Raw genomic sequence first — 22,253 nt, 5'->3', positions numbered from 1 at the left:
TCTTCTGCAACATTGTCTTCAGTGTCTCATTAAATCTTTCCACAAGGCCATCGGTTTGAGGATGTACACTGAAGTTCTAAGGGTGGTAATGTGTAATAGCTGCTTCACTTCCCCATAAATGTAGAGCCTTCATAGGTTAGGATTTCTTTAGGAAACCCTATTCTTGAGAAAAAAATAAGTAGGTGTTTCAGGATCTGCTGAGTGGTGTTGGTTCTAAGGGGAAAGGCTTCGGGATATTGTGTGGCATAGACTACTATAATCAGGATGTACTTATACCCTAACTTCGATGTTTCCAGGGGACCTACGATATCCATCCCAATTCGGGAAAATGGGACTTCAATTATTGGTAGAGGTTATAATGGTACTGGACGTGGCATATGGGCACTGGTCTTTTGGCATATGTCACAGGATTGTATAAAGGTCTTAGTGTCAGCATGAATCCCGGGCCAGTGAAATGTATTCAAAATTTGGGCCTGAGATTTGGTTTGACCTAAATGACTGCCAGTTAGGTGAGGGTGAGCTATCTCCAGGACCACCTACATATGGCTTTTAGACATAACTAGTTGCGTTCTAGCCAGGCCATCTGGAGTTGTGTACCCTCTTTACAACAATCCATGATTCAAAAAGAAAAAGGGTCCTCCTCTCTCATGGCCCTCACTCTCCAGAATAATTTGTAGAAAGGCTTCTGCTAACAGGGGGTCGTTTCTTTGGGCAATGGCTAGGTTGGAAGCGTTTCAGGTTCTTCCTCAATGATTCTTCGGGGCTCAGGTTTTTGTGGGGAGTCATTAGGTTTGTCAGCTTCCCCGCTCTGTCACCTCTCTTCCGGCTTCTTCCTTTACGCTAGGAAACATTGCCCTCTCAATCGCTCCTTGTGCAATTTTGTCCCCTTGATTGATCTGGAAGGGATCCTTTCCGTGATTCTGAACTAACACCTTTATGTCTCCCCTAAAGTCCGAATCCATCACCCCTGCTAATACATCAATCCCAAATCTCCCCGACTTGGGAGCCTGTCTGATGTATGTATGTATGTATGTATGTGATGGTGGTGGAATCAAAACCAGGTCTGTGGGTATTAATCTTCTTTCACCTGGGGAAATGACATCTACAAAGTTCATACCCAATAGTCTTCTGTGGCCACTGAGGGGTCTGATGCTTTGTCACTCAACTTCCCCAACTTGTATCGGTTGAGCCACATCCCACTCCTCTGACACAATTTGTGAAGGCACCAGGAAGTAGACGCAGACAACTGAGGAAGGTTTGGGCTACAAACTTTTTTTTTTAAATCACAGAGGTTGGGATAAGGCCTATCTTGCCCTATTCTCACGGAAACTAAGGATAGTCTGTGTCAGGAAGTTCAAAGTAAATGTCATCTGTGTCCAAAACCTAAACTTGCCCTCACATGTATCTGTGCAAACTGTGTAGGGATGTCAGAATCCAATAAAAAAAAGTGTTCAAACTAAAGTTCAGAGCTTCTTCCAGCTCTTGGTAGGAAAGGGGTTCACCCTTCCCCACGATTCCAAATCGTCACTTTTAATCACAAGGGATTCCCTTCCCCAAGCTTTCAAGTCTCTCACTGTTTTCACAACACAATTCCTCAGGCTTTTTGGTCCTTTCATCAATGTCAAAGTTTAACTCTTTAAGTTCACAACGTGCAAGCTTCTCTGGATATTCAACCATAAACGTATTGATGAGTCAAGTGGTTTCTTTTTAGTGGGTGTAGTCGGTCTAGGCGCAGTTGTCAGACCACACGGTCCACCCATTACAGGTCACGCAATCGACACACCTGATTGGTTTCTTTTCCACGGTTACACCACCACTGCTTCAACTCAAAGTGGTATTGAACTTATATTCTTGCAGTCCTTTTGAACACGTGTTTTGCCACCATTCACTTGCTGGATTATCAAACTTTCTCCTAGTGTTGCCACACTGTCAACATTCAACTTGTATAGTTCCTCTTTTCCGTATGGCTCTTGCCAATGCTTGCTTTTTCTCAGCTTGTACAACTCGCAGTTCTTTATATTCATCAACAATGCTTGCTTTCTTTAGGTTCCATGATTGACAGTTGCTTTGTATCAGGGAACGCTTTTCTCTGCTTTCCACTCATGTGGCATTCACTAATTTTTGCTTTCCTTTGTTTCGGTATTCAAAATTGTAGTTCATTCATATCAAAACAACGTAACTCCCTGTTCACTCTCCTGCTGGGAATTTGCACCTTGCATTCAAATTCAAGTGTACTGCTTTTTTGGCTCTTCCGTGGCCTTCCCAATTTCAGTACAGTTCGGTATTCACAAATCACTCATTTCATCAACCTTCACATTATCGTAGTTATCCAATAGCCTTGTTTTACAATTTTGGACCGGCAATCACATTGCCTCTGCTGTCACTCACGAGCGCTTTGACCGTCCTTCACAACGCAGCTCGCACCACAGCGTCCCGGAGTCATTCAGCCTCACTTGACTGACTGGGTACACTATCTTCGTGTGCCTTTCTCCGCTTCGGTCGGTTCTTTGTGGCTGCTGCTGTTCTTGGCTCGGCAAGCCACTCTGCATGTGTCTCAAACACCTCGGGAAACTGGAGAGGGACTCCTCGTTACTCCAGGAGGTCGGCAGCCTGACCCTGCCACCGGAGAGCTTCGGACAACACCAGCCACACTCTTCTTCCGCCGCAATACCTCAGCGCTACAGCATGCGTCTCCCTGCCTTCACCTCCGGCGCCTCTGTCACCAAGCACTCCACAGGCCATCTCGATCTCCTTACTTCCTCTATTAGCCTCATCTGAGCGGGCCAACTGTCTTGTTACTCGGCATCCCTCTTCCTCGTCCCAGTACCAGAGTGGTGTTTGTGAATTCCTATGTGGGTTCCATGTAATAATGTCCCTGCAAAAATGTCTCCTGACAAAAAGTACAGTTTTTTAGCAGATACATTATTACATTGAACATGCGGGAGACACCCCTGCAACCCCTGAATTTCTTTCTTTTTTATTTGTTATTTATTTACTTTATTTTTACAAGATGAGCAGAGGACATCCCCGCAACCCGTCCCCATACATAATGTCACCATATTTAATAATGTCGCCAGTGGCTTTTCCCGGCGACATTATGTATGGGGAAATTATTACCTAATACCCCTATGTGGTCTCTTCCTCGTCTCAGTACCATAATGGTATACATTGGGAGATGGTTTTCTAACACAATAGGGAAGGGATTGGAAATATCCCTTAAAAACCTGGGGGACATTTCATTTTTGATGGAAGGGAAATGGGGGATACCATGTCTCACTCAATGGTGCCTCATCCCCACTCCTTAAGTCTCTTCCTCCCACGTCATCCTCCCTCCCAGATCCACCCCAAGGGTCAGGATGCAAAAGCGACAGCCTTTCCCTGGCCTCCGGGGGGGGGGGGGCGGGGAAGGATATATTTTGGGCAAAGAAGTGAGTATGCCCTCAGATTCATCACAGGACTATGTAGAGAGCAAGCAGAAAATGATGAGCAAGAATGAGGAACACAGAGATGGGAGCAATGGGTAACAACAATGGGCTTGGAGGGTCTCACCTCAGGTAGAAACCTGGAGCTTTGTGATTCACTGTCCTCCAGTACTGCAGGAAACCTGATGTGGTGGTGGCCATCTTGGTAAGACTAAACCACTAAATACAGTCCCCCTGAAGCCGACAAGATCTCCAATGGGGCCATAGGAAGCTGTGGTCACAGAGGAACGTGACACAAAGAGCTTTTGTGGTAAATGTGTTTCTAGGTGTATGGGTGGGGTATCTCATACGGAGTAGGCTGCTCTGTGGGTAGGACTTCCATAAGGTAAAGTGGATTCCTGGGCATGTTGTTTGGGAGGGACCTCTGTACTGAGTAAATTCTAAGAAATGTGCATTCTAAGAAATGTAGTCCTGAGAGGTGGAGGGATCGTGGGAGGAAGTCTTTATTAGATCCGAGATTACATCATTCGACACAGTCCATCGTGAACAACTGAAATTTGTGATGCATGGTGCCCTCACTGTCCTGTAGTTCTTTGGGAACTTATGTAATTTGTGAGGCAGTATAAGGCAGTTCCATATCTAGTTTTAGGTATGCGGCTCCATTTATATTGAGCGAGGCATGATCCAGCCTGTGAGTGATTATCAGCTGTTGTCCCATGCCGAGATCTGTCATGAGTGAGACATAATTAATTCTGGGAAATGTAGCCATTTGTTGGCAATTGTACTTAATAAGGCTAGGATTTTGAACAAATGTGGACTTGCAGGTGGGCAGACTTATTTTCTTTCAGCTAGTGTATGTAGTAGGGCTCTTTTAATCTGTTCATTAAAAAGTAGGTTTCCAGGATGCCAGAGAATGTTGGAGAGTAAGCCATTGGAGTGTAAAGAAATGCAGGTTTTGTGAGTTTCCCCCTTCAGTATTTGGGTGGATTAAATACTGTACATGCTAACGTTTTATCCAATATTTCAAAATCGATTTCAAAACCAATCTAAACTGTTCAATACACTGTTCAACTGGGACACCTGCAACCAAAATAATAAACATTTAATGCAGTGCGACATGTTATCCATTTTATTTACTACCACTAGATGTACGAAGCGTGCATAAAGTTTTTTTCATTGAATTGGCACGTGTAACATTTCCATTATTGTTAACCAGCCTTTTCTTGCGTTTGTCTTGTGCATATAGAAAATGATGCACCCTGTGTCCAGCAGTGATGGAGATTACCTTGGAAATGAAAAGAATTCATGTCTTTCTGGAGACGATAGGCGAACGGCTGACCAGTTTGACTTGTATACCATCCAATCAAGTAATTACAGCCATAAAGCTATTTCCTGTCAAAGGCAAGAATCAATAATTGAAGGACACTTGCAGGCAATCGGTGGAATAAATCAAGAGAAAAAGGGCGATGTTAAAAAAAAGAAAGATCTTGACAAAGCTGGTAAACGAGGAAGACCGTCGGGGACCACTAAATCGGCAGGATATAGGACCAGCACAGGTCGACCTTTAGGGACAACCAAAGCAGCTGGATTTAAAACCAGTCCGGGTAGACCTTTGGGTACAACTAGAGCTGCAGGATACAAAGTCAGTCCAGGGAGGCCCCCAGGTAGCATTAAAGCTCTTTCGCAGCTTGCAAACCTCAGTTTCACTTGTACCGGTGCGGCTTTCCCCTACACTGTGACATGTACAAAAGGAATGCATGCGACTGACACTGAAGATGAGGAAACCGATAGCAAAATGAAGCAACCCATTGAGTAATCTATACGTTTATATATGTATATATGTTAAGGATTTGTATGGAAAGTCTCGACATTTTTTACTTCATCTTTTCATGCCTTTGTTTTTTTACACTTGTGGTTTTATTTAAATGACCCATTTTGAACCTTAGGTAGCAAACACTTGCCTGCTTTTAAAAGCACAACTTTTGGCTCTAAAGTGAATGTGTATATTTTATGCCATTTGATTTCTTTGCAGCAAGAACATTAGAGTCTCATTCATTTCATAACTGCGATGTGAACCGTGTATGTTGTATATTTATAGGACCTTCTGTCACGTTTGATTTATACGTCTAGTCAGTCATACAAAAGTGAAATAAATGCGTGAATGAGGAAGCAAGAAAGTGACTACAGAACTAAAACAATTTACATTCTATATCCTATTGTACTCACATTTACGGCTTACAAATGGACACCATGTATTAATATGTTTTGAGAATCTTAAAATGTTTAAATTGTTAATAAGTTTGTTTGCTAAATGCACTTAATATTCCATTGCGGTTTACATTTGCTTTTATTAAATTGCATATCATTTTTCTTAATATTGTACTTGGTTAGATGTCGTTTGTTGTAAAACAACCAAGACCACAAGAACAGAACACTATTAAAATAATGCACAATAAATCAAGATTATTTATCAGAAACTGCATTTAGGCTTACAGTAGTATTGTGTTCATTCTAACACTGCAACACTGTTCGATGTATTATAAACGGATTTCAGAAATTGGCGAAGGGCCGTCTTATAAGGTTTATTGTTCAAAATCTACAGCAACTGTAAATTAATGATACTAATAAGTCCGGTTTTCAAAAGTAATAATTGTCAACTGTACATGTTCTAACTGCTCGGCGCTACAGATGATTTATATTCATTTTCATGCATGTTCTTTAAGTGGAAAAAATTAAAATCAAAGGATACATTTTTCATAATTGATATTTACAATTGTGTATCTGAAGATATACGTTATTGCACTCTTGAGTGTGCATCTAGGTTAAACACAATGTAACACAATTGCATCTATGCATGGTCTTGGAGAGGTGATGTCACTGTACATTTCCTTTTGTGGCAAAACAGCCGGTGACAAAGGCCTCCATATAAATAGTTTGCATATTTTACAGAGAGAAGGCGCATTTTGACAAACACATCTACAGCATTATATTTCCAGTAAACATTTCTTTGAGTTGAGTAAAACGCCTTTACCATATTAGGCTAGTTTATCAAAATATATCACTGAAAAATAACTGTTCTCTAAGAGGTTTTCTTTTTGTTAGAAAAAGCGTATCAAACAGAAAACATTTTGAAATGTGCAATAATCCACAATGGTCTAATTAAACATTGAAAAGCCTACTTTTCGTCTTGGTGGGAGAAGAATAGATGTCACCTTTCATACCTTTGTAAATCAGTTAACTAGCCACAATCCTGCTGGGTTGATACGTGATAATACGTGATACCTATGACAGTTAAATGTATTTCATTGTAAATGGGGATTTTCTGTGTGTCCACTGTTCACTGAAAGAATTGCCTTCGTATCACACAGACCATAGAATCAGTGGAAAATTCAGGCCTTAGAAAAAAACCTGACTTCACTTTGCAATATTCTTGTAGCGAAAGCTAATGGCTACTAAACCATGTTTTCCATGCTAAAGCTATGAATTGTATGCTATGTTTCTTAATAAATTTGTATTTTAAACAGACTGTTGTAAATCTTGAAAGATAGGTCTGTCCTCTTATTCTTCATTGTTTATCCTGCTTGTTTTAGGCTTAAGGTTGGAGCTCTAGGAACACAGATATAGCTTGAAAGAAGTTAATTTGACTTGATTTATTTTTAATCATTTCACATATGCAGGAAATTGTGGTTTATGAGACTGTGGTGACTTGGTTTGTATTTGATTTCAAAGTATGTTAAATCAACTCAATAATTTATGTTTATCTTAAGTTATTAGTGTTAAAATGGATATGGTCCCTTTGGGGGTTTTGGGTGGCAAATTTAACAGAAAACAGAACTTAATTGTTGTGGGTTTTTCTCCTACAAATTTCAGTTTGACGGAAATCCTACTTCTGCTATGATGGGTAGAAGAAGAAAAAGTCACAAAAAACAGAAGCAAAAAAAGAACATAATAATAATAATATGCTCACTTTATTGGAAACTGAGCCAGCTTTACCTCTGCCGTTGCTAGAGGATCTAATGTTCTTATTTCACCCAGATTGCTGCATAGTTCATAATGTTACTCTTTTTTCTTCTGATCTTTACTGCAATCAAGATGCAGTACATTCTGGTCTCACTTAATGTATTTGTAGCTACTTCCAAAGGCACATATTAGATTTAGATTGTTTAATGTTATATTGGAGCGGGTTTTCAGAATGTGTGCACCATGAAAAATTATATATTAAAAAATGGAAAAAAAATGTAAAAAGGAAAAGTACTGCTGGATCTAAAAAAAACCCTAGTGTGTTATAATGAAGCATGATTGGCGGTGTAGTTCTTTATTTTACATGTAGAGAACTTCTGGTCAATCTAAATATCATGAGAACATCAACAATTCACCTTTATTTATGCCGCTGGGAAACATGTGGATTTTAAAGCAAATATTGGAAACCTACACGCTGCAGATTTATTATTTAATTTATTTAATGTAAAGTTATAGAATTTGTTGTACTGATTTAAGTTCTTTTTATGTAATTTCACATATGAATGTAACGGATGAAACTTAAGGTGCATAAAAACAGATGCTATTTAGTTTAATCTTATAATCTTTCGGAATGCTGACTTCCTTTTTGAACACATGGAAATCTATATAAAAAAAGCATGGTCAGATTTTTAATTGGACACCTATTCTTAAACTGGAAAGGAACAGCTATTTGTCCAAGCCATTTAGGTCCTTCATTGTTTTTGGATATATGTTGTATATGTCTCTCGAGAACCATAGGTAATCGGAAAACAAAGACAGCATAAAGTAAAATGTGCTAGGGTTCTGGATTTATTTATACACCTTACACAGAAACCAATCAGGCAGCATAAAGTGGTACAATCCTCCTCGATATGTTTGTAATTAATGTACTCTGATGAAAATCATTGATCAAATGGAACAAACCAAAGACCTATCTGCTGACCTATTGTAACTCTTAACCTGCTGTCTTCTCATAATATAGGTCAAACAGCTTCCAAACGGCAGCCCTGATTTCAGCCCTGCACATTTCCACCTCCAAGGTGCCTTCAGTCGAACAATAATTAGTAACCAGCGAAGGTCAATGAGCTTGTAAAAAGCAACCTCATTGGACCTCGCCTGGGCCTTACCTCACCGAGAAGGCTCTGAAGCCTCTGCATCTCCGTGTTCCTTCGTGGAGTGGCCGCCATGGTAAGGGATAAGGGCCTACACGTAGTCTCTTTTCCCTTTCCATGGCAGCCATTTTTTTGTTTACCTTTTTTTTATTTACTTTAATGGCTGCCATGGAAAGGGAGAAGGGACTACCTGTAGTCCCTTCGCCCATCCCATGGTGGCCATTTTCTTTGCTTACTATGGCCGCCAAGGAAAGGGAAAACTGACTACGTTTTCCAGTCCGCAGCAGCCATTTTAAAAAACTTTTTTTTTAAAATTTTAGCTGCAAAATGCAACACGTCTCGCAACCGAAAAAAACAACATTAGAACCCTGGTCTAACGGACCGGGTTACTAATGTCGCTCGGGCCTGTAACTTTGGGCCCCAGGGGCATTACCTGACGCGGTAATGGCCTGCTGGCGAGGGGCCTATTGCCTAATAGTATGTTCAGAATCACCATATTTAACTGATGGGGTTTCCTATGTGATCTTTAGCCTTTATAATGTGCACCAGAGAAACTACTTTGAGACAAAAAGGTGGATCTCTGAATAGTGTTTCTATTTCCAAAGTTTGTCTTTAGAAGCCAAGAAAATCAGTACTTACTTTTTGTTAAAGTAAATTGATCATTCATAAATGTCCAGATCTTGATTGTTGGCTGCATCTAAGATCTTTTGAAATTATTGGAATTTAACAGTATATATAAGCTTTTGAGTTTTTGGTAAAAATGTAACACTGCTTTTTTATGACTATACAAACTAGCTCAGTCTCAAATTGAGGAGTTGACAAAATGATTAAAGGTCTGTTCTATTGATGCGAGTATAGCTTAAAAATGTCCCATTAATAAATTAAAAAACACAATTGTAATGTTGGTAACTTTCCATCCTGTTATACTGTTCTTTGCACAGTAATGAATATAGAAGAGTATTCCTAATGAAAGAACTGAAGACGCATGTAACTCACCTAGCAAACAATAGGATGAAAGCTGCTAAGAATAGCAGCATTCATTAGGATTAATTCATCTATCACTTTTTGGTTCCTAATGACAATTTCCACAAATTGGACAGGTGCGCCAAGAAGTTGGTCCCTTGCTAGCTTTGCTTAGGGAATCTACCTGCACCACCCTAATAGGCCTCAAGAACACACCTGTGGCTAGGGGTTGGCATATAGTTCATGGTGGTCTCCTATTGGTGGCTGGACAAAGAGATTTACTTAAGTGTGGTATACTTGTGTAATGGGACAATTAGCTTTAAAACAATGTAATGGAAGCTGCTTCGAGCAATGCCTGTAGTTATGGATAATCTAGAGCTATCCATGCGTTGCTTTTTGGTGACTGAAACAGAAAAATAATTCAGGGATTGTATAATGCCATTTCACCTCACATCAGTTGTGTATCAGTATATTGTTAATGATATATTAAATACTATGCATTTATTGCAAGGTGCATGTTCTATGCATTATATAGCAAGATGGAAATGGCAGTTAAACAGTGGATACCTTAGGATTGTAAGGAAAAATTATCTGTATTGTGAAAAGTCTAGCAAATTCTAATGACCATTTGTGATCGACTTGCAACCTTTTCCCTGTGGTTTTAACATTCTGTGTTGACAAATAAAAGGTAATGAAAAGCTAATTCCTAGAAAACATTCTAATGATGATGGATTGGAATTGCTTAGGCTCGGAAGAAAGTTCTGGTAAATGTTTTTCTTTTTGTGAACATATGTCTTGCAAACAGATTATTTACCATGTTACTTTTTTTCTGGTCTCAACAAAATGAGCCAGCTTCACCTCTGCCATTGCTAGAGGATCTAATGTTCTTATTTCACCCAGATTGCTGCATAGTTCATAATGTTACTCTTTTTTCTTCTGATCTTTACTGCAATCAAGATGCAGTACATTCTGGTCTCACTTAATGTATTTGTAGCTACTTCCAAAGGCACATATTAGATTTAGATTGTTTAATGTTACATTGGAGCGGGTTTTCGGAATGTGTGCACCATGAAAAATTATATATTTAAAAATGGAAAAAAACTAAAAAGGAAAAGTACTGCTGGATCTAAGAAACGCTAGTGTGTTATAATAAAGCATGATTGGCGGTGTAGTTCTTTATTTTACATGTAGAACTACATTGTTAGTATGTTGTTAGTTCATATGATGATTCCGCTTCTTAATCACTGTAATGTTTCCTCTTTGATTTTATAAAATTGTTTCCTGAAAATAAATTATGTTGTTTGGTTCATTGATTCTACAACTCATTGGGGGTCGTTACAAGTTTGCTGGTCCGGAAACTACGGTACCGGTAAGCTTGCCGGTACCGTAGTTCCTTGACCGGCAAACTACGAGTTCTGCTCCGGCCGTAATGACCCGGTAATATTCGCGGGTGCCAAAATTTTTCGCACGTTTGACGGCAGCCTGCCGGTTTTACCGGCAAGGCTACCGCCAAACCTATTATGAAGCCCATTGTGTGAGTTGGCCCCACAAGTGTTGCTCCTACATAGTTGAATATTATACGTGATTAAAACGTAAATACATATCACAAACTTGTTCTTGGTGTGGTAAGAACAAACTAAACATTTATAACAACACAAATTCCTAGATTTTAGTCTGAATGTAATTTGCATAGAAGTAGATTTTTGAAAATAAGTAAAATCCCACAGTGTACCAAGTTTGTCTATTGGTTCGACATATAGAGTACAAAGCAGAACAGTCAAGCATGTATTTCGTTGCGATTCTGGAGATCTGTACAGTTGGTGTAAAGAAGGAATATTTTTCGTAATGATCCATGGCCTTTCAATTGATCTAGAGAAATGGTACAGAGGAGATGAACGCTGCTAGGTAGCACATCCCTCTATTACTGTAAATAGTACACAGTCATGATTTTGTGAAGGAAATATATGTGAAATTATAACTCTGAAAGGATGTTGCAAGAAATAAATATTAAATCATGTATCTTTGTGGTAAGTTAAACTGCATTTTCAGTGTAGTATTATTTTCAATGTAAAGTTTAAAATGGGATTTCAATATCACCCACTGGGCCCTTGTTATAAGATATTAATGGGTAAAAAGTAAATTAATGTAGTATTACCCACAGTGTTCTGTTCAGTTGTATAATTATCAAATACAGTTAAAGCACAACAATCGTGAGGTTTCCACTATGTAAATTCAGCAATGTTTTTCACCATGTAATTTCGCAAACATGACATGAATCTGAGAAAATGCCAATATTCCATACTTTTTGGGTCCACTTCTATAGTAGCTAATGGAATTTACTCTTCTAATATTTTCGGGGGGGGAGGGGGAATTAGTTTGATTTCTTAGTCCTGTGGTGCCTAAAGGCACAGATTCATGTTAGTCAGAGTGCTCTAGGAATAGGCGTAGACTGGAAAACAAGGTCACAATATCAAAGGTGCTCATGAAAACCCATGTCTGAGAGTTTAACAGCACAGAGAATGCCTGGTGGACTCCATGCTAGCAAGATATTCAATGGGCTCCAAGACGATTTCACTTTTCACTACGGTTCTTACCCATTGTGTTGGAGAATGTAAGAAGTTGTTCATGTCACTGTTTACGAAGGACAGTTAATCGGTTGATATGGCCACCATCTTTAATCCATGGGGAAGTGATCCATCAAAAGCTGTTGGGTGGTTTGCAGGAAGTTGACTTATATAGTGCTAACATGCTAGTTTACCGCTGCTTCTGAGAGCTCTGAACATGAGAAGGAAGCAGGAATGCAGGTGTTTGATGCCAAGAAAAAAGCAACAGCGATAGTTACTTTCTCTGATGTATTAATATAGTGCACAACTTCCATGATGGACTATCCAATATAGAGATAGGCCTTAGAAGAATACACGTTTTTGGCCACATTTTGTTTTGCCAGAGGATCATGTGCACCCTCTGAGGGTCCTGCCTACAAAACGAATCTCCCTGGGCATGCACTGCCTACAAGTGTGAAAACCATGTGTAGATCTCTGCCTGGCTCCCACAGGGACATGCAACTGGAGGTTTGTTTTAATTATTGTTTCTTTCTTGGCCACATTATGCTTTGCCAGAGGACCCTGCGCACCATGCCTACAAAACAAAGCTCCCTGGGCCTACAACACCAAGGATCCTGCCTGCAAGTGTGGATGCCAGCTGGAGCACTGTGATTGGCTCCCAGAGGAAAATGTGATATACTGCCTCCCCTGAGCATCTGCAACTAAGGGCCAAATGCAGCAAAGGGCTGCTTCCCGTTTGGGCTTTTTGGGGCCAGAAAAGGCCTAGTGCTTGAACCCTGCTGAAGGCAGGACTTCACTGAGCTCACCCTTTACGTGACTTCTGCTTCCACGTATCAGGACCAGTCCACCCATTGACAATTATTCACACCAGATCTTCTGTTACCTACCAGGACCAAGGAGCATTGCTGTTTTGGGCCTGATTACTGTTTTTTGGTTACTGATAGCCCCAAACTAGCACATCTCCCCTTCCACTTACCCACCTAACCACCCTCTCTCCCTGGTTGCACACTTTCTTCATTGTCTTTACTTGCCTATTTCTTCTATCCTTCATCATGCACCTTGACTTTGCTCCATTCTTCCTGACAGTATAACCTTTGGCCTCAACTTGGTGTAACTGCACCACTCTCCGGCCTCCCCATCTTCTTCCTCTCCCCCTGCACCCACATCCCTCAAATAGGACACTCCTGTGTTCCGAGGATCCACCCACCTACCACACAACACCTGCTCCTCTGTTCCTCCTCCTATCACTCGTTCACTTGGCTTCTGGAATGTACAATCCCTCTGCAACAAGTCTGCCTACATAACCGGCTTCTTTGACCCTCATCACCCTCAACTTCCACTTCTTACTATCGCAGAAATCTATATTTCCCTTCATGACTGCTACACCAGCAGCTCTACAAACTGAGTCTTTTACCTTCTCCCACTCTCCCTGACCTGTTGGGAAGGGCGGCAGTGTGGGGTTCCTTATCAGTAAGGCCCTCAAACACTGCCCCTCTACACCGTCTAATATCAACTCTTTCTCTTTTGAATATGCCAATAACTCCTCCCTCCCACTCCTCCCACTGATCTGGCTTCTTTCCCCTTACCGTGATGATGTGAGGACCTCGCTCCTACCTCTTTCCCCTATTCATGCCTCTTCCATTGAACATGTTTTCTCTGACTTTCACTATGCACTTTCACTATGCACTTATGACTCGATTTGACCAACACTATACTGCTCGCACATTCACACCTTGCCGTCCCCAGCCTTGGATTGTGGCCCACGATGCTGGCGCAAATAACCAACACCTAGACTACAAAAATTACCTTGCTGCTCTAACCGCGCGACTGGACTCTGCCAAATCCTACTCCTTCACAAACCTCATCTCCTTTCTTCGCATTCACCCCTGTAAACTCATCTACCCTCCATTTTTTGCTCACACCTCCCAAGCCAATATCCACTGCCTCCTCTCTTTCTGCTACTTACTGGCGCTGGGCGAAATTTCCATGAGAAGCGATTTTGCACCTAGTTCAGCTTCTGTCTGTGGTATCTTAGAGCCTCATAACGAGTTTGTTGGTACGGGAAGAATCGTCAGTAATGCTGTGGTTACTCTGTTACCGCTGCATTACCGCACTGCCAAATTAGAGGTTTGGCGTTGAGGTGGAGGAAAAATCTCCAGCAAAATTCTGCAGGTAATTCCTCCACCTTACTGCCAAATGTGCCCATTTCGGCAGCATTACTGCAGTGGTAATACGGTCGAAATCCCCATGCAGTCCTATGAACTCCATCAATGAGGGCTAACCCCACCAAAACTGCCACTTGTAATCTGTCAGTAATACTGCTGGTGTTAATGCCACCAAACCAAGAGGTGGTAACAGTAATACTGTTTGATGGTACCTCTGTGTTATTGCTGGCGAGATACCACCAAACTCGAAATGAGGCCCTTAATCTTTTTCCACCTCTTCATGCATTTCACCCACTGGATGGGGTTTTCACGCAGATGTTTTGAAAATTCTGTGTGGCAACGACCGATTTTCGCATGCAATAATTATTAACCGTTCACATGCTAATTTCGTGTCCAGACCTGTTTCGTGCCTGCCGAAACGTGAATCTTTAGATGGGCATAGAGGAATAGCCAATGATGTGCTGTTTCGTGTGGTGAGAAACTTTGCACCGTTCAATGCTGTCCACAGGCATCTATTGGATCCTAAAAGCAACCAATAGTAGGTGGATTTTATTTTACCCGTTACCTTTGTGCCAATCATTTGAGGGCACAAAGGTAACCGGTATCAAGGCTGCCTCAGCCAGGCTAGTATAAATATGTGTGCTTGATCTTGTGTGTTCAGTAACAGTTTGCTTCCTCTGTCTCTGACATCTTCGTGGCTGGGTCCACAATGACAACCACGCTGCGCTTGTACTGCTATTGCACATTGTTGCATTGGTAAGCATTATTAATTAACAGCAACTTGTTCTTTAGTTGTGTTGTCTCATCATGCTTCCACATGCTCCACTTTCATAGGGACGTGTGTGGGGTTTTGGGGTGGCTCGGCTGCTAATAGTCTTTGTATGTTGCTTTTTCACATTAGATGAGCAAATAAAATAAAATGGCTACCTCCACACGCTGTATTTTCACTGCACTTGCTTTGGCAGATATAATAAACACAGAAGATGATGCTCCTCTTTATTCCTGTGTGTGATGAATTGGCTCCTGCCCTGCAGTAGAGGCTAAAATGCCCACTCAGCCCTCAAACTACTATAAACCAAGAACCAGCACAATCATAAAGGTAAAACAGGCACAGTCAAGAGATATACCTCCTTCGCAGGTTGTGGTAACATGGGCAGAGGGAAGTCTATACTCTCAAGGAGTGTGAATGTGGTTCAGTAGCAACGCAAACAGCAAAGTATAACTGTCCAAAATAAAAGAATGTCCAATCAAGGTTCTATAAAAAATATATGCCCTTTAGTTAAATACACCTTGTAAAATAATATGAAAAACACCAAATCCACCCCTGAGGAAAGAACACAGAAAAGGCAAAGATGGTAGATGCAGCACTCTGGGTAATGAATCGGGTGAAAGGCAAGCAAAAGCGACAATGTTCTTGAAAAAGGATATGCAGTTGTGAGCAAAAAGGGTTCAAAGTGACCTAACCAGTCTCCGGGGCACTAAAACAGACCAAGGGGGCAGTTAGAAATCAATATTACCTTCTTTGCAGTTCTTGGTGGTTGAGCAGCACCAAACCAGACTTATTTGTGCTGTGTGGCACAGTGGTGCTGGCGGCGACTACTGGTATGGCAAATGTTGGTCTGGTGGTGCTGGTGGTGGCTGCTCGACCAGTGGTGTTTGCTGCCTTCTGTGCTCGTGGTGGTACTGACCAGTACTCCTCTTCCTGCTCACTGTCAGTGATGCAGACTCTGCTGACAGATCCCTTGACTGGTGAAGGAAGGTTAAGCCCTGTGAAGTACGTTTAATCTTCCGCTTCATCCTCCTGGCCAATGATGGTGGCTTCTTCGGAGTCGGATCTGGTGGTGGCCTCAGCTGCGCTTCTGTCGGTGGTGGCGGCTGCTGGACTGGCTGTGGTGGCTGCTGGTCAGTTCTTTGAGGTGGTTGCTTGTCTCTTCGAATTCTGTACTGGTGGTGGTGGTTGTAAGCACTCCTCAGACCCGTTGACTCACAGCAGATGTTTGAGCGCTGCGAAGTAGGAGGTTGAGAGTGGTGGTGTGCATCCTCTTCCTCTTGCTGTCCAATGATGGTGTTCTCCTTGGAGTCTGATTCAGTGGTGGTGGGTGGAATGCAGGCAGCGCTGCTGGCCATGCTCTCACTGAAGCTGACATTGGGCCGAAGGAAACAAAGTCCTTTATCTGCTGGTGTGGCTCTGCTTTCAGGGAACATCGGGTCCTACTCCTCTGGTGGTGTGCTGCTGCTGACTGCATATGGTGGGGGAATCGCCTTCTGTGTCACCATCTCAAGCTGGTACCTACTAATGGTGCTCCTCCTGCAGCTAGTGCGGCTACTGCTGCTGCTCCTCTCCCAAACAGAAGAGGTGTAATGTAGACTGAAGGTAAGGCCAGGGGCATAGGAGACACACAAAATCTGGGGGTGTGGGAGTCGGGGGGGAGGGGGGGGGGGCGAGTGGACAATTTGTGGACTTTTCTAAAGACCAAACCCAGCCCACTCCAAACTGGAGTGCCAATCCTTAAGCCTTATAAAGATGTGCCGTTTGATTTCTTGAAAAAACTAAAACAAAATATTGGCAGTTGTAGAAACAGTCATACTTATGTATTGCACAATATTTAAAGATGAAAGTGGTGTAAGAAATAAAGTGTGCACTGCTGGAACAAACTTTTCAAACTTTTGAGATCATACAACTCGGTTTTTAAGGAAACAACCAGGGTCATTATGAGTCTGGCGGTAGCTGTGCCGGTAAATTCCCCATTCCCATCAAGTCCCATTGGACTCAATGGGAACGGGGAGGACGGATTCACGAGCACTGTGTGCAACAGTGCTGGTGTATCCGTCAAGGTCTGCGAACGGGTGCTGTTCCGCCCACCAGGTCAGACCTGGCGGGCTGAAGGGCACCCGCTTGCAGAACTTGTAGTTTGCTGGTCCCGAAACAACGGTACCGGCAAGCTTACCGGTACCGTAGTTTCCGGACTGGCAAACTCGTAATGAGGCCCAACGTTCTCTTAATACCTTTACAACTTTTAATGTAGTTGTAGTGAGGAGGTTTGGATATTGCTCAATGGACAATTGTTGGACTTAATTCATGTTTTTGCGGGTCACAATGCGAATTACTTGTTTTATATATAAAAAAGAGAAAATCAGTATTTGAATAAGGTTCCTCCAAATGAGGAAATTCAATTTAGAGATATGTTTCCTCACTGATGGATTCCTGTAACATTGGATGGAATAGAGAGATACTTAGGCTGTCTACAAAAACAACTTGGGAGCCTTACATCACTGACAATACAATGGTGGAGAAAGCCACTTTGCTAGTGTCCATAAGCAGGAAGGTGGCATAGTTGGTCGAAAGTGTGATGTCTGTTCCATTGGCATGCCCCTGCTGGGGCCACAGAGCAGCAACAGGGCACTATTGGTGAAAGTTCACTTGAAATGCTTACGATAAGACTGGGTGAATGAGAGGCGACAAAGACCGACAAATCTGCACACCATACGCATGCATACACCAATTGAAGCTGTTGCACAACAGTCACAGGCGCATTAAAGGAATAGTGCGCTCAAAAGTTTTATTGTCCCAAGTGTTCGGGCAAGCGGTTTAAAGCAATCTGTGATCGATCGATAAAACATTTCCTATGCACCTTACCATAGTTTTCCTCACTTTACACATGCAAAATCAAGCATCGGGGCGCGGCCATCTTGTGCTAATCTTATCCGTTGCCGCATCGCCCTAAATTGAACTGCCCCTGCGGCACTAAATCATATCCCCCGCCACTGAAGCTGGCATCACTAGATGCGTACGGCCCATTTCACAATGCAAATGCACGTCTCGCGTCAACGTTCTCTGTGCGCCAGCTAATGACGTGTCTCCATGGAAATGGCAGGACGCCTCTTTCCTCAATAAGTATAAAGTATAAACCTCTCCTCAATAAGCATAAAGTATAAACGGACCACTTCTCATCAGACAACATCAGTTTCTTTTTCAATCGTTTCACTGTCTTTCTTTGTATATCCTGTGATTCGTTTCTGCTCTGTTCAGCTATCTTCGTTGCTCATAGCCTGTGCGAACAGATACTAGTACTAGCATTACTATCGATAATGGCAACAATACAGCCCTACCAGTACGAGCCAGAGTATTCCGAGGTGGAATTAGTTGAAAGAGAAAGATGCAGAAACGATGGGGCATCGGAGGAAAGTTGGGAGGACTAATCACTGGATCCTGAGCCAGAGCCTAGTCGCAATGAAGACGTCTCCACCTGGTGTACCTGCAATCGGTGCAAGGTCATGCCAACTGAGGAGGAGAACTGCTGCTGCAAAGAAAACTCTGGATGCTTGGCCTACATATCGGAAGACGAGAAATGGGCGCAATGCGTTACCGAGCTGCATGACTTCAGGGCAGCCTGCCTCGCAGGGTCCGTGTTGAGGATATGATGGGGCTTATGCACGAACTTCACGCAACAGTTCGCCCTCACAATCCAAGTAACGAGTAAGTGTACTCTAGATGTGATGTCACTTAGGCCACTAACATTTCATGTTTGTCTCCTATATTGTAGTAATGTTGATCTATCACTGCCAAATGAATATAGTCTGGCAATTCAATACATCTCTCGCGATTTGGGGAAATCATAGTGGTCATCTTATGTGTCTTTCATGTACAACCAAGAAACAATTTTTCTCTGTCCCCCAAACGGTATGGATTGCATGGGTGTTCACTGTTCTAATGTGTCTACACTTTAAAGCCCAAGTTGATTGATCCATGAAGCAACATTTGTACTGGCAACTATGCCATAGGATACAAGATTGCATTTTCAACTAAGGTTTGTACACTTATCATGTTCATTTAAATACAGTTTGTATGTTTCTCCGTCCACAGGTGGTACAGGCTGGTGGCCTATCGTTCGTTTACATGGTGGCTTCATGGGAGGCTTGGATTCTGCGTTCGACGAGTAATACCCGCCTGTGTCGTTGGTGCCATTCGAGCCAAATTCCCCAGTGACAATGGTCAGTACAGGGGATTTTCCCACATTGTGCTGCAACCCGAAGTATACAATTTGTAGTACATTTGTGCCATCAACATCAGCTACAAAATCAAATAAAATAAAAATAATCTTTTATGACTAGTTGTTTCAATTTTTAATTGAATCAAGGACACGCTCACTTGTCCTGGCAGGGTGGGAACGGCCAAGGTGCCAAACACCATGTACACTTCAAAGGTATCTTCTGCGCAGGGGCCATTGCTCACATGGCCTAGCCAAACCCAGTGTCTCCAGGCAGGCGGCCCTGAAGCAGGCAGCGCACCTGCAATCCATATACGTGTGTCTCCATTCAGCAGTGTCTGCCATTTTCTGCATGCCTCATGCCCCTCCATCCCCCCCTCCAGTATCATTGGCAGTTTGCTCCTGTGGCCGTGCCCTCCCAAGGGGGCTGGCAGGGTGGGAACGGCCAAGGTGCCAAACACCATGTACACTTCAAAGGTATCTTCCGCGCAGGGGCCATTGCTCACATGCCCTAGCCAGACCCAGTGTCTCCAGGCAGGCGGCCCTGAAGCAGGCAGCGCACCTGCAATCCACATAAGTGTGTCTCCAATCAGAAGTGTTCCGGCCCTTTTCTGCATGCCTCATGCCCCTCCATCCCCCCGCCAGTATCAATGGCAGTTTGCACCTGTGGCCGTGCCCTCCCAGGGGGGCTGGCAGGGTGGGAACGGCCAAGGTGCCATGTACCATGTACACTTCGAAGGTATCTTCCGCGCAGGGGCCATTGCTCACATGGCCTAGTCAGACGCAGTGTCTCCAGGCAGGCTCCCCTAAAGCACGCCACGTCCCTGAAATCCACATGTGTGTCTCCATTCAGTAGTGTTCCGGCCCTTCTCTGCATCACATACACACCCACTTTTCTAATTCTTTATAAACCCCTTGGTAGTTATTCTGAGAACATCTGTGAGCACTGGTAGTCAACTTGTGATCGTGCTACCTGTTCTCCTGCTACTAACTACCCTGCTTGCTGAATCCAATTGTTTGTTAGTCAAGGTAAGGGCAGGTCACCTAATCATCTCTTTCTGATCTCAACATGTCTATCTATTTCGAACGAATGTACCTAATAGTGTAATGTTCATTCATCTCAATGCTTTACCATTGTCTACTGTTTAAAGTGAAGTTTCAAAAATCGTGGAGTTGTGGGTTCGGGATTGGTGGTCCTCTGCACACCTTGTATTTGTACTCAGATTTTTGCCTGCTGCCTAGTACATGGTTTGTCAGGGAACCAACTCCAAGGTTCCTGAGTAATTGATGCTTGGTGGGTCGACAAACCTTGATTGAGTGTGGGCGCTGGTTGGATCTGTGTGTCCAATGTTGGTAGTTGAGCTACCTATTTTTCATCTAATAATAGTCCAGTCTTTAGGTTTGTGGACATGGTGTTTTATTGGTGTACATTACCAAAAACCAGTCGGTTTGGCATTGTGAGTCACCAAAGTGAAACAGAACAGCCGACGCGCGTTTCAACCTAAGTCTTTCTCAAAGCTGTGTTTGGTGAAGTGAGTGACGTGGTACAGTGAGTGTTTGGAATACAGTACAGTGACCTCAAGTGAGAAATGGCATAGTATTGTATAGATATTTGAACATTTTTGCATCATAATTGGAACATTTATTCATGAGAACAATTTGAGTCATAAAACAGAAGGGAGCACAAATAACCAATTGATTTCGGTTTGCGTGGTGCACCGTGAGTTGTGGTGAATACAGTACATTCCGTTTAGTCATTTAGTAGTGCAGCATGTAAAAAAAGGTCAGCATTGCACGTTTTTAGTTTAGAAACAAAGTTGGAGAGATACAGTACCAAGGAAGGAAGAGGGCGAGAAGAAATGTTGAGAGATATGTTAGAGCCTGTGTGAATTATATTGGCTGGTTAATCAGTTCAGAAGGCTATTGGAGAGGTTAAAATGGAGGATCTTACCAAGGGTATTATATCCGAGGGCTCGGGTTGGAGCTGTTGATTTTCCACCTGCGTTAGGATGTCAGGGTATTGGCTGAATAGCCTGGTCTGTGGAGGAATACGAGATAGATTATGTAAAGGTACTGGCTTATGCCCAGTTACTAGCCCCCTGATGGTGGGTAGACAAGACACAGTAAAATGGTGTGCCCGTGGATCCCGGCTGGGGAACTGAATTAGAAGCTTCTGGTGCGCAGTGTTTAATCAAAATGCGGATTCATCTCCTCAAGGGATCATTTGTTTAAGGGGCTGGCTGCTTGTGTTGCGGTTGGAGACCCCTGGGTGCTGGTGCTATAGAGACACGGAGTGTGCTTGCCGGTTGGCCGCTAGTTGATTGACACAGGGTGGGCCGGAGGCTGAGTGAATTCTGTCATGCGTGAGTCAGCAAGTGATTGCACTCGGTGAGTTGCAGCCATGCGGTTCGTGCCTAGTTCGATGATGGGAGGGGCCGGTATCTTGCACAAGAGCATGCTGATGGTGCCTATTAGATGATAGGGGGCGGTGTCTTGCACATAGGTGGTGCCGTGCCCAGTGGTCTGTGATAGCAGTGCCTTCTGGCCGAGTGTGCAAGAAGGGGGCAGGTGGTGATAGCGTCAAGGTGGCTGGGCGTGGTAGGACTGTTGGGGTTGCTGGTGACCACCCAACCCGTTGTTAAACTGGAGAAGGGGATAGCGCAAGGGCGCGGACGATGGGCGCCTAGCCCCGTGAAAGCCAAATGAGGGAGCCGGTGGAAGTGAAAGGGGGGAGGGTTTGCTCACATGGCCTAGCCAGACCCACTGACTCCAGGCAGGCGGCCCTGAAGCAGGCAGCGCACCTGCAATCCACATACGTGTGTCTCCATTCAGAAGTGTTCCGACCCTTTTCTGCATGCCTCATGCCCCTCCATCTCCCCCTCCACTATCAATGGCAGTTTGCACCTGTGGCCGTACCCTCCCAACGGGGCTGGCAGGGTGGTTACGGCCAAGGTGCCATGTATCATGTACACTTCAAAGGTACCTTCCGCGCAGGGGCCATTGCTCACATGGCCTAGTCAGACGCAGTGTCTCCAGGCAG

At 43.2% G+C, this 22,253-nt stretch overlaps 1 protein-coding gene across 1 annotated transcript in view; it reads left to right on the top strand.

The window, feature by feature from the left end:
• Positions 1–6,947, top strand: part of C3PH5orf24 (chromosome 3p C5orf24 homolog) — a 69,493-nt gene extending 62,546 nt beyond the window's left edge. The window contains exon 3 of the mRNA XM_069652575.1: positions 4,669–6,947. Within this exon, the coding sequence (XP_069508676.1) occupies positions 4,669–5,238 (570 nt within the window). The 3' untranslated portion in view covers positions 5,239–6,947. The remainder of the gene's footprint in view (positions 1–4,668) is intronic.
• Positions 6,948–22,253: the final 15,306 nt, after the last annotated feature.

Source organism: Ambystoma mexicanum, chromosome 3p (assembly GCF_040938575.1).
Source record: "Ambystoma mexicanum isolate Mex_15411 chromosome 3p, UKY_AmexF1_1, whole genome shotgun sequence".
Lineage (NCBI taxonomy): Eukaryota > Metazoa > Chordata > Amphibia > Caudata > Ambystomatidae > Ambystoma > Ambystoma mexicanum.
The sequence above is the reverse complement of the archived record's forward strand: the minus strand, read 5'-3'. Positions and strand labels throughout refer to the sequence as shown.